We start from the raw sequence: 12,437 nt of genomic DNA on the forward strand, positions 1-12,437 counted from the left end.
GTAACCTACATATCATGACTGACAACGGATCATCTCCAGATCATCAGTTACAGGTAAGCAACCTGTTGTTACTTTTCAAGATGAAATTACGTAAGATAAAAGAGTCTGTGGGGATGTGCTTTGATAATTAGTCTCTCTGTGTGTTTGCTTTCCTGTGCTTTGACAGAATAGTCCAAGAAAGATCCTGTCTGGCATTTTCTTGCATTTGTTAACATCAAAGCTGATGAATGATCTTACAGATATTTGCAAACATTTGGTGAGTAGTCATAATGTGAAGTGTTTTTCTTTCTCCCTGAGTGAGCGAGTGAGTGAGTGTGTGTGTGTGTGTGTGTGTGTGAGAGAGAGAGAGAGAGAGAGAGAGAGAGAGAGAGAGAGAGAGAGAGATTACTTGAAAGACATAAATGGAAAACGAAGGATTTGTCTTTTCCTATATCTACTGAAGGGCCACCTAATGGCACAGCGGGGAACTTGCCTAGGGAGCAAGAGTTGCTGGTTTGAATCCCTGCTGGTATGTTTCCCAGACTATGGGAAACACCTATATTGGGCAGCAGAGATATAGGAAAATGCTGAAAGACATCGTCTCATACTGCATGGGAGATGGTGATGGTAAATCCCTCCTGTATTCTACCAATGAAAACCACATGGCCTTATGGTCACCAGGAGTCGACACCAACTCGACAGCACAACTTTATATCTATTGAAAGTAAAGAATACAGCAAACTGATTTGCTGCATACGTACTGCAGTCTCTTTTTCCTTTTTAAGAACAGTTCTGCATATCCTTCTTCACTCATCTTCCTTCCTCTTCTAGTCCGCAGTGCCTACCTAGTTTTGCATTTTCTTCCTCCACTGTTGCCACCACTGTGAGGAACCAGGTTACTGCTAAAACTGCAGTGCTAGCCTTCATCTGATTAGGTTTCTCTGGCTGGTTCTCTGGATACCTTGTAGTCCAAAAAGACAGTAGCGCTTACAGAAAGATGAACGATGTGTGCATTTTGGGATGACAGCACCAGTCCCCAAGTCTCTGTAGAGCTTTATATGCAACATCTGCAGCTACATGTAAGGCTAGTAAAGTTTGCTGCTTTGCTGTTTCCCTGGGACCTCTTTGGTGTTTCTTTGGGACTCTGTGACAACAAAGGCCGAGCCTAATTTCAGCTCTGAGTATGAAATGTTCTCAATGTATTATAACACTATATATTATAGGCACTGTTACAAAACTGATATGTTGCTAAATACACATTATAGGATTTATTTTGGTGGGGCTTAATAATTTAAACAATCATAGACAGCTTATGCCAACCTTGCTTGTCCTTGTCCATTTTTATGTTTGCTCGTTCTTTAAAGATTGTAGTATGAAAATATACTTGCCACTGATTTATACGATTAGCAATATGCAGTACAGTTATATCGGTTTTGAATTGGCTTGTGGTGCTGATATAAACCTTTAAGCCTCTGATTGGCTTGGAGTTTCCGTCACTGAGAAAGAGTTTCTGCCTCTGTGTATCTCCCTGCCAGTTGAAGTAAGCCAGGAAGGCTTAAAGAGGAAGATATTTGTCATGAACCATAGTTCATTCACAATACTGGGTTCTGTGCCTGTGCTGTAGCCTTGCAGTGGAATACACATTGGAGCAATTTATGCTCTGTTCCTTTCCAACCGCCCATGCCGAGATCTCAGGTACCATCCTCCTCTAGCCCTGTCCTAGCATCAGTATTGAAGTGGTGCAGCAGGGAAATGCTTGACTAACAAGCAAGAAGGTTGCTGGTTCGAATCCCCGCTGGTACTATATAGGAAGATGCTGAAAGGCATCATCTCATACTGCGCGGGAGGAGGCAATGGTAAACTCCTCCTGTATTCTACCAAAGAAAACCACAGGGCTCTGTGGGCGCTAGGAGTCAAAATCGATTTGATGGCACACTTTACCTTTACCACCCCCAAAAAGATGTCAAGGCACACTTCTCAAAAAACCCCAAAGTCCAACAGGGGAGAGGTTTTCAAGCACCCTAGAGATGTCAGCAGAGAGGATGCTTCATTCATCAAGTCATAAAAAGCATAACAAGAAAAAAAAGACATTCAGGATCGGACTCTTCATCACCAACTATGAAGTCAAGATCAAAGGACCAGTCAACATTGACCCAGTCTCCTTCGAGGTTGACTATGGGGAGACATGACAGAGGTGTATAAAATTATGCTTGGAGTAGAGAGTGGACAGAGAGAAATATTTCTTGCTCTCTTACAACACTAGAACCAGGAGTTATACCATTTATTTTATTTTATTTATTTATTTTTGAATTTTATATACCGCCTTTCATTAAAAGACAACCCCAAGGCGGTTTACAAAAGTTAAAACATACAATAAAAAGGCAATAAAAACATCAAGCTAAAAAAATATAAAAACATATAAAAACAGGCATAAGAACAATACAACAGGTAAAAACACACAGAAGCAGCAGTAAAAACGATTATGTAAAAGCCTGGGTAAAAAGCCAAGTCTTTACAAGCTTTCTAAAAGCCGTGATGGAGTCCAAGGAACGAATGGCCACTGGGAGAGCATTCCAGAGTCTAGGAGCAGCAACAGAGAAGGCCCTGTCCCGAGTGCACGACAGCCAGGCCTCTTTCATTGTCGGGCACCCGGAACAGGGCCCCTTCAGATGTCCTCATCAAGCGGGCAGCAACCCTTGGGAGCAGGCGGTCCCTCATATACCCCGGGCCCAAACCGTTAAGGGCTTTAAAGGTCAAAACCAGCACCTTGAATTGGACCCGGAAACGAACCGGGAGCCAGTGCAACTCTTTCAAAATGGGGGTGATGTGTTCCCAACGGGCAGCTCCGGATAAAACCCTCGCTGCCGCGTTCTGCACTAGCTGCAGTTTCCGGATATTCTTCAAGGGCAGCCCCACGTAGAGCACGTTACAGTAATCCAGCCATGAAACTGAAGGCCAAGAAATTTAGGAGCAACAAAAGGGTGTATTTTTTCACACAGTGCATAATCATTCTATAGAATTCTCTGTCACAGGATGTGGTGATGGCCAATAGCTTGGATAGCTTTTAAAGGGGTTTCGACAAATTCATAGAGGACGGGTCTGTCAACGGCTACTAGTCTGGTGGCTATAGGGCACCTCCAGCCTCAGAGGTGATGCCTCTAAATACTAATTGCAGGGGAGCAACAGCAAGAGAGAGGGCGTGCCCTCAGTTCTTGTGTGTGGGCTTCCCATAGGCATCTGGTGAGCCACTGTGTGAAACAGGATGCTGGCCTAGATAGGCCTTGGGCCTGTCCAGCAGGGTTGGGAGGGGAGCATCAAACTCCATGCTCATTGACCATGCAAGTGCACTGCTTGGCATCAAAACTGACACCATTAATGTGTCCCTGTGTGTCACTCACTACAACTGCACCAAATTTGGTTCAAAGCAGTTAGATGGTCCACAAATTAGCCTACTTGCACCTCAAAGTTTACACATCTGTCATCTTGAATCGGGATGGATGACATCATCCTAAACTACAGGGACACACACACACACACACACACACACACAGAGCCGAGTGATCTCCTTAAGGAAAGTAAGCCTAAAATGCCCCCTTGTGCCAAACGTTATGATTTTCCATAAGCAAATGAAGACATATTTACTCATTTGTGCTATTTATTTGGTTTGTTCATAGATTGGTGCTGCTCTTATGAACTTAAATTGGGAATGTGAATTTTGAGGATTTTATTTTATTATAAAATAATTTTATTGTAAGAAAGGCAGGAAGAAAGAATTCTGAATAAATATATCATTTCTATTAGATGTTTTTTACTGGAAAGCCAAGTGAAGCTGGAGAAGTAGATTTAATGGAAGACGATTGTGAAGAGACTAGTATTGAAGGAGAAAACCGGACTGTCTTGGACCCATTGGAAGATCACTCTGCAGAATCTGGTGATGTAACTGAGGCTGGAGAGCTGCAAACGTTGACAGGTATTTTTAACTTGCTCTATGCATGTGGCAATGGCATGCTTTTTGAAATGGGTTTGAGTTTTTAAAAATACCATTCAATTCCTTGAGCTTCCTTTAGATTAGATCTGCACAACTTCGATCTTCCAACTGTTTCTGAACTACAGCTCTCATCATCCTCAGCCACAGTGAGGGATGATGGGAGTTATAGCCCAACATCGGCAGGAGGGCCAAAGCTGTGCAGCCCTGCTCTAGAAATATATTATACTAGCTGACCCCGCACAGAGCATCTATGCAGTTGTGCACTGAGCCTGTGGTATCCCCCCCGCGGCGCGCGCTCTCGCTCTCCCCCCCCCCCGCGGCGCGCGCTCTCGCTCTCCCCCCCCCCCGCGGCGCGCGCTCTCGCTCTCCCCCCCCCCGCGGCGCGCGCTCTCGCTCTCCCCCCCCCGCGGCGCGCGCTCTCGCTCTCCCCCCCCGCGGCGCGCGCTCTCGCTCTCCCCCCCCCCGCGGCGCGCGCTCTCGCTCTCCCCCCCCCGCGGCGCGCGCTCTCGCTCTCCCCCCCCCCTGCGGCGCGCGCTCTCGCTCTCCCCCCCCCCTGCGGCGCGCGCTCTCGCTCTCCCCCCCCTGCGGCGCGCGCTCTCGCTCTCCCCCCCCCCTGCGGCGCGCGCTCTCGCTCTCCCCCCCCCCTGCGGCGCGCGCTCTCGCTCTCCCCCCCCCCTGCGGCGCGCGCTCTCGCTCTCCCCCCCCCCCCGCGGCGCGCGCTCTCGCTCTCCCCCCCCCCCCGCGGCGCGCGCTCTCGCTCTCCCCCCCCCCCCCCGCGGCGCGCGCTCTCGCTCTCCCCCCCCCCGCGGCGCGCGCTCTCGCTCTCCGCCCCCGCCGGCCGGCCCCCTCCCCGCGGCCCCGCAGCCCCCGCCTGCCCCCCCGCATTGGAGCAGTTGTGTGTGTTTCTCAAAGGTGTGTTAAATACAAGGTTTTCAAGCCCTTCCAGACTTTTGCTGACCTCTGTATTGATCACAAGTGCCTTGTTCCATGCCAGTATTGTATCACCCCTTGTATAATAGTAGCTCTCTCAACTCTTCTTACAGTTGCTTTACTCCTTATTTAGCAAGCTAAGTCCACTAAGTCTGAAGGGGACACACAACTCCAAACACTCAAGGAAGCATGCCAGGGAGCTGCAGCTGAATGAGGCATCTTGACACATGTCCACTATGCTTTTAGAGGTTTTTTAATCTTATCTTTAAGAAGATAAAACTTTATTTACAGGTGCCACAAGCCCATTAGCAGAAGAACATCTGACTAAGCAGGACTTGCTCCTCCTTGATATTTTAAAGTTCTTGTGCATAGCTGTAACAGCAGCCCCAGTCCAAACAGTTTGCTTTAGAGCAGCTGATGTTCGGAGGAAACTCTTAATGCTAATTGATGGAAATGCATTTGATTACATTAAACCACTGCATCTGCATATGGTGAGTATGATTATGAAAAATCATTCTGTTTAGCTACCTGTACCTAATTGTTAGTACAGTACAAATTGAGTGTTTTCTGTCTTGGGCAGATGCTCTAACAAGAGATGCCTCTTTCTCGATATTGAAAACTTAAAATCATGTTGGTACTTTGTAAAGTGAGTATTGTAAATGATACTTCAGTTTTTTGTTTTTGGTCACTAAAAGACCATTCTTCTTGGTACACCAAGAACAATTCCCTAGCTCCTGCTATATAATAAGCCTTAATATTCTGTGATGACGTATATATGTTAACTGCAAGGTCTGGATAGTGAGTCATAAAAATGGGCTGTTCTATGAGGAAACTGACTCCACTATGGAGAAGTGGAAGAAATCGAAATACACTGCCAAAATGTTCACTACTGCAACTCCCAGGTATGGAAAAACAAGAATACCAACCATACAATCTCACAGAATTCTTACTGTCAGAATGACCGAAAAGAGTATAGACTACCTTTCCAGAGATATACCAGAAAGCCTTATAATGGAAAGAACAAAGGAAATGGGGGGAGGGGAACAAGGCCACACAACCAGCCAAGCAACATCTTTGATCATCCAGAGATCCCAGTTGTACCACCAACAGCATACAACATCATGCAGACAACATAATCCATCACTGCTGGAAACACCATCAAACTGCATAACATCAGATCAATGGATCTTGAGAGTTGTCCAGACCAGCTATGCTATAGAATTCATTACTCTGCCAGTTTATACGGGGGTAAAATACACTCTGGCAACAATGGCCCTGATGGAGGAGATCCAGACGCTATTGGAAAAGGAGGCAATTTCTCTGGCACAATGGGCATGCAGCCAAGCAGGATTTTATTCCTGCTATTTCCAGATCCCGAAGCAGAACAGGGGGATCAGCCCGATAATGGATCTTCACTGGTTAAACCTCTATGTCAATGTAAGGAAGATTTGTATGATAACACTGGAAGCTATCCTTCAGCTTCTGTACAGGGAGGAATGGATTGCAACAGTGGACTTAAAGAACACTTAATTCTACATTGGCATACAGGGCAATCTCAGGAAGTACCTGTGGTATATGGTTGGCAACAAAATATATCAATACAATGTTCTGCTCTTGGGACTAACGAAAGCTTCAAGGGTATTTACAAAATGTATGGTGGTGATAGTGGCATACCTTCAGACCCAGGGTCTGACCATATTCCCATTTCAAGACAACCGGCTGATGTCTGCAAAAAGAAGATAATAGTTACTTTCTCAAATAACATGTGTAACAAACCTGCTAGATGAACTAGGGATTTGAATCAACTAGAAAAAATCTCCCCTGGAACCAGTCAAAAGGGGTGGAATTGGACATGGACCAACCAACAAAGGGTATTCTTGCCAGAAGACTATTACAACCGAATTGTGCAGATAATAAAGACAATACCAGCGAAACGGAGCCAGAAAGTGCATACCATACAAGTGCTGTTAGGCCTGATGGCTTCCTGCACAAGAACAGTACAGTGTGCGAAGCTGTGTATGAGAAAGATGCAGCTGTGGTACCTGTCAGCATTCTGCCCCAGTGTGGACAGCCAGAACTTAATGCTATGTGTACCACAGCAAATTCAGAACTCGTTGCTTTTGTGGACATGCAGGGAAAATCTCCTACAGGGTATGTCCTTCAGGACACTAGTACTAATGGTGTCAGTAACAACGAATGCATCCACGATGGGATGGGGGGGCGCATCGGTTCGAACTCCGAGTGCAGGGCCTGTGGATTGCACAACATAAGGTATTACATATACATTTTCTGCAACTCTTTTCTCTTTTGATTAATTGATTAAGTGCCGTCAAGTTGGTGTTGACTCTTAGCAACCACATAGATAGATTCTCTCCAGGATGATCTGTCTTCAACTTGGCCTTTAAGGTCTCTCGGTGGTGCATTCATTGTTGTCATAATTGAGTCCATCTACCTTACTGCTGGTCGTCCTTCATTCCTTCCACTTTCCCCAGCATTATGGACTTCTCAAGGGAGCATAATGTGTACAAAGTATGTTAGTTTGAGCCTGGTCATTTGTGCCTCAAGTGAAAATTTTGGATTGATTTGCTCTATGATCCATTTGTTTGTTTTCCTGGCTGTCCATGTTATCCTCAAAAGTCTTCTCCAACACCAAAGTTCAAAAGCATCAATACTTTTTCTATCTTGCTTCTTCAAAGTTCAGCTTTTGCATCCATAGAGTGTCACAGGAAAAACCATTGTCCGAACGATTCTAATCTTTGTAGGTGTAGACAAACCATGGCATCTAAATATCCTTTCCAAGGCCTTCATTGCAACCCTACCAAGTGCTAGTCTGTGGCGTATTTCTTGACTGCTGGATCCTTCACTGTTGATGGTCGATCCTAAAAGGCAAAAGCTATCCACCACTTCATTGTCTTCATTACCAATTCTGAGGCTGGTTGCTGTACCCGTTGTCATTAGTTTAGGTTTTTTTACATTTAGTCGTAGTCCCATTTTTTCACTCTGCTCCTTGACTCTCACTACTAGAGCTTGCAGATCATCCACACTCTCAGTGTCATCAGCGTAGTGCAGGTTATTGATGTTTTTTCCTCCAACTTTAAAACCACACTCATCTTCTTCCAGTCCAGCTTCCCTCAGTATATGTTCGTCATATAAGTTGAATAAATAAGGAGCAAGCCTTGTCTTATTCCTTTGCCAATCTGGAACCAGTCTGTTTCACCATGTTCCGTCTGGACTGTGGCTTCCTGCCCTGTGTATAGGTTTCTCATGAGAACAATGAGATGTTCTGGGACGCCCATTTTCCTTAGGATATTCCACAACTTGACATGGTTGACGCAGTTGAAGGCTTTTCTGAAGTACATATTGAATTCTTTTTGGTATTCTCTGGCTTTCTCAATTATCTAGCATGCATCAGCAATAATGTCTCTTGTTATTCGGCCTTTTCTGGAACCAGCTTGAACATCTGGCATTTCCCTTTCTATGTAGGCCTCTAATCTGTGTTGGATGATCCTGAGCATTATTTTGTTAGCATGAGAAATTAAAGTTACTAGCTTAATATGTGCGCTAGTACTTGATTGCTCCCCTCACCCCCTACCACAGCCCCACTCACCTCAGAGATCTCTCTACCCTCACCTGAGCTGCACTCCTGCTTCTCCTCCTCCATCCGGTTGCTTCCACCCCCCTCACCCCTCTTGGTCATGTCTGCAGCATTGCTGGCGCATGGTGGCCAAGCTTCAGACCCCTATTCCCTGAGACCACCTCACCCAAGCCCTGCTCCTGCTCCTCCCTTCCTTGCTGCCACCACTGCCATGTCCGCTCGTTCTCCTCAGGCCTCTGAGAGGCCCAGGCCCGTCCTTTGCCTGCCTGCTTGCCTGCCTCTGCCAATGGCCTCGATAGCCCCAAACAGCAGCAGTGGTTGACTGGGCCCTTCCTTGCTGCCAGTAGGCGCTGCCATGTCTGCTCGTTCCCCTCAGGCTAGTGTCAGGCTCAGGCCCATCCCTCACTCTTCCTTCTTTCTCTCTTTCCCTCCCTTCTTTATCTCTCTCTCTCCTCCACTCGCTCTTCCCCTCTGCCTTTTGTTCCCTCCTCCCCGCCCCCCCCCCCGAGTTAACAGATATTGTTCATCTTGTTTCCTTCTTCCCTCACGACACCTTTCTTCACAGACCCTTGCCCACTATCCTTTATATATAGATATTTCTCTCCTCTACGATCAAGAACATCTTCTGACCAGTAACAGTTGCATTCCAACTGACCTTAACCATCACAGGCTCCTTCCTATCTGCATAGGGAATCCCCACTGCCCAATCACCATGGTGCTTGTGGCTCCTTCTCCCTATCTGCATATGGAATTTCCACTGCCTGATCACCACGGTGCTTCTGCTTGTGAACTCTTGTGAGAGCTGCCATGTATGGGATTATCCATGGGTACGCCTTAGAGAATTGTATATATCGATTGTGTGATGGTTTGCACAATCTGTTAAGTCTCCTTTCTTTGGTATTGGTATGACCTCTATGGTAATGTTACTGAACCAGTCTGTTGGCCACTGTGTCGTTCTCCAAATTTGCTGGCATAGTTTAGTAAGAGCCTTGTCTGATTGATCTTCTGTTGCCTGCCATATTTCTATAGCTATTCTATCCATTCCTGTAGCCTCCTGACTTGGTAATGACCGGAGTGCTGATCTAACTTCATCTTCCCATACTAGAGGTTCTTGCAAGTAGGGGATATCTTCTAGAGTATCTTGGATGTTGACGTCCCTGCTGTACAGATTTTCAGTATACTCCTTCCATCTCTGTTTGATCTTCTCTGAATCAGTTACTATCTGTCCTTTGGCATCCTTTAATATACCAATTCAAGGTTGGAACCTCTTTCTGAGTTCAGAGATCTTTTTGAAAACTTGCCTTGTTTTTCCGTGTCTATTTCCATTCTCAAGGTCTTTGCAGATGTCATTGTAGTACTGTTCCTTGTCTCTTCTAACAGCTTTCTGAAATTCCCTATTAAATTCCTTCCAGAGGTCTTTATCTTCCTTGACTTTGGCTTATCTCCTTTTCTGGGCAATTTCCACCATCTGACATCCATTTTGCTTTCTTCTGTTTCTTGGTCTTTGGCAGTTTCTTTTCACATTCATCCTTAACAACTTCTTTGATTTCGTTCCACAGTTCCTCTGGTTCCCTATCAATGAGGTTCAGAATTCCAAATCGGTTCTTGATGTTCTTCTTGAAAATGGTAGGTATGTTCTCAAGATCATATAGTGGATCTTTGTTTTTCTGCTTTAGCTTAACTTGGAGCTTGCACATGAGCAGTTTGTGATCTGTTCCACAATCGGCCCCTGGACATGTCTTTGCAGTTATAACTGAGCTCTTCCACCTCCTTGCCCCAATGATGTAATCAATTTGATTTCTATGTATTCCATCTGGTGATATCCATGTGTATAGGTGCCGCTTTGGTTGTTTGAAGAATGTGTTAGAAATGAAGAGATCATTGGATTGGCAGAAACCAATAAGTCGTTCTCCTGCTTATTTTCTGTTTCCTAGGCCATATAGTCTGGCTGTGATTTCCTCCTTATCATTTTCAACTTTGGCATTCCATTCTCCAGCCACCAGCATCACATCTTGCTTGCATGTTCTGTCAATTTCAGACTGAACTTGAGCATAGAACTCATCAACTTCCTGGTCTTCTGCATCAGTCATTGGGGCATAGACTTGAAAAACTGTCGTTAAATGGTTTTCCACGAAATCTAATTGATATTATTCGGTCACTGACCGTATTATACCCAAGTACTGTCATTGCTATATCCTTCCTGACTATGAAATCAACACTGTTCCTTCTTTGTTTTTCATGTCCTGAATAGTAAAAGGTATGATTTTCTGACCGAAAGTGTCCCATTCCAGTCCATTTTAATTTGCTGATGCCCAAGATGTCAATCTGTAGTCGATTCATTTCATCTTTCACTATGTTGAGCTTTCCCATATTCATGCTGCTTATGTTCCTACTGTAATTCTGTCTTTGCAGCTGCGGATTTCCTTTTCCCGCATGGCAACATCAGTAGCTAGACATCCAAAAGATCTTAACCTAACTGCGTCATAAATATCATCAGTATTCTGAGAGATCGTCAGCTCTTCCTCAGTAGCATGTTGAGTACCATCCGACCTGAGAAGCCCATCATCCAGCACTACATCAACAATAATTCTATCCTGTCTATCCATGTGGTTTTTCTGGTAAAATACAGGAGTGGTTTACCATTGCCTTCTCTCTCGCAGTATGAAATGATGCTTTTGTCATTGTCACTGAAGTGATCGCCCGCCTCCAGCACCTTCCTGTATCACTTCTGCCCAATATAGGTGCCTGCTTGCTTTAGCTGAGCAGCTGGGATGACCTTCACATCTTGGGTGACCCTACTTGGAGTATAGCTCCTGGCGTACTTCACTCATTCTTTTTTGGAACACCAGTGGACTCAAAGTTTATTTTATTTGTTCCCTCAGTATCCGCTGCTGAACAGAGTTGTTGCAAAGATATTGCAGGACAAGTCAAGGTGCATTCTCATAATGCTGTGGTGGCCAAGATAGCCATGGTTTCCTCAGCTACTCAGACTATCTGGAAGAAACCACAGGCGTCTGACATTATGACCCAACCTTCTCACTTAGGAATGGGGGCAGCTTCTACATCCAAATCTAAGAACTCTGAATCTCACAGCATGGCGGATAGATTATTAAAAAACATAATGCTGAATCATCGGAAAGCATCCACTCGGAGAATGTACTCGGCCAAGTGGAAGAGGTTTTGTGTTTATGCGAAGTCCAGACATTTTAAGGCTAGAAAGGCAACTCTAAAAGAAGCGTTATTCTATCTCATAACATTACAGGCCAGAGGGTTAGTAAATGTGTCCATAAGGGTACATTTGGCTTCAATTTCATCTTACCACAAGGGCTGGGATGGGAAAACGGTGTCTTCCCCCCCAGATTGCAAAAGGTTTCTGAGGGGAATAAATAATATGTATCCTCCTATTCACAGACCAATTGATAAGTGGAGTTTGTCTTTAGTGCATTCAGCACTGACTGAGAAACCATTTGAACAAATGGCAACAACATCGCTTAAGCTAGTGACTCTTAAGACTGCATTCCTGGTAGCTATCACAAGCGCAAAACGATTGAGTAAGCTTGCGGCTCTTCATCATCATCATCATCATCATCATCATCGTTGTTGTTGTTGTTGTTGTTACATTTATATCCCGCTCTTCCTCCAAGGAGCCCAGAGCGGTGTACTACTTAATTGAGTTTCTCTTTCACAACAACCCTGTGAAGTAGGTCTTGACGAGATTTATACAAAATTCCATCCTTACAAGGTGGTAATGTGTTTAGAACTGGATTTCAGAACAAAAATAGTATCAGAGTTTCACTGGAACCAGAACATAGTGCTCTCACCTTTTATTTTTAAGGAGCAGTCCATACCTTTAGAAAAGGCAATGCACTGCCTGGATGTGTGCCATGCCATTTTGTTCTACTTTAAAAGGACTAGTGATTTCAGAAAGACAAAAAGATGGTGTGT

General features: G+C 45.1%; 1 protein-coding gene across 4 annotated transcripts in view; it reads left to right on the plus strand.

The window, feature by feature from the left end:
• Positions 1-12,437, plus strand: part of ATM (ATM serine/threonine kinase) — a 223,205-nt gene that overhangs the window by 70,322 nt on the left and 140,446 nt on the right. For all 4 annotated transcript variants that reach the window (XM_053310959.1, XM_053310960.1, XM_053310962.1 and 1 more), the window contains exons 17-19: positions 167-256; positions 3,781-3,949; positions 5,189-5,388. In XM_053310959.1, the coding sequence (XP_053166934.1) occupies positions 167-256; positions 3,781-3,949; positions 5,189-5,388 (459 nt within the window). The remainder of the gene's footprint in view (positions 1-166; positions 257-3,780; positions 3,950-5,188; positions 5,389-12,437) is intronic.

Source organism: Hemicordylus capensis, chromosome 3, assembly GCF_027244095.1.
Source record: "Hemicordylus capensis ecotype Gifberg chromosome 3, rHemCap1.1.pri, whole genome shotgun sequence".
Classification (NCBI taxonomy): Eukaryota; Metazoa; Chordata; class Lepidosauria; order Squamata; family Cordylidae; genus Hemicordylus; species Hemicordylus capensis.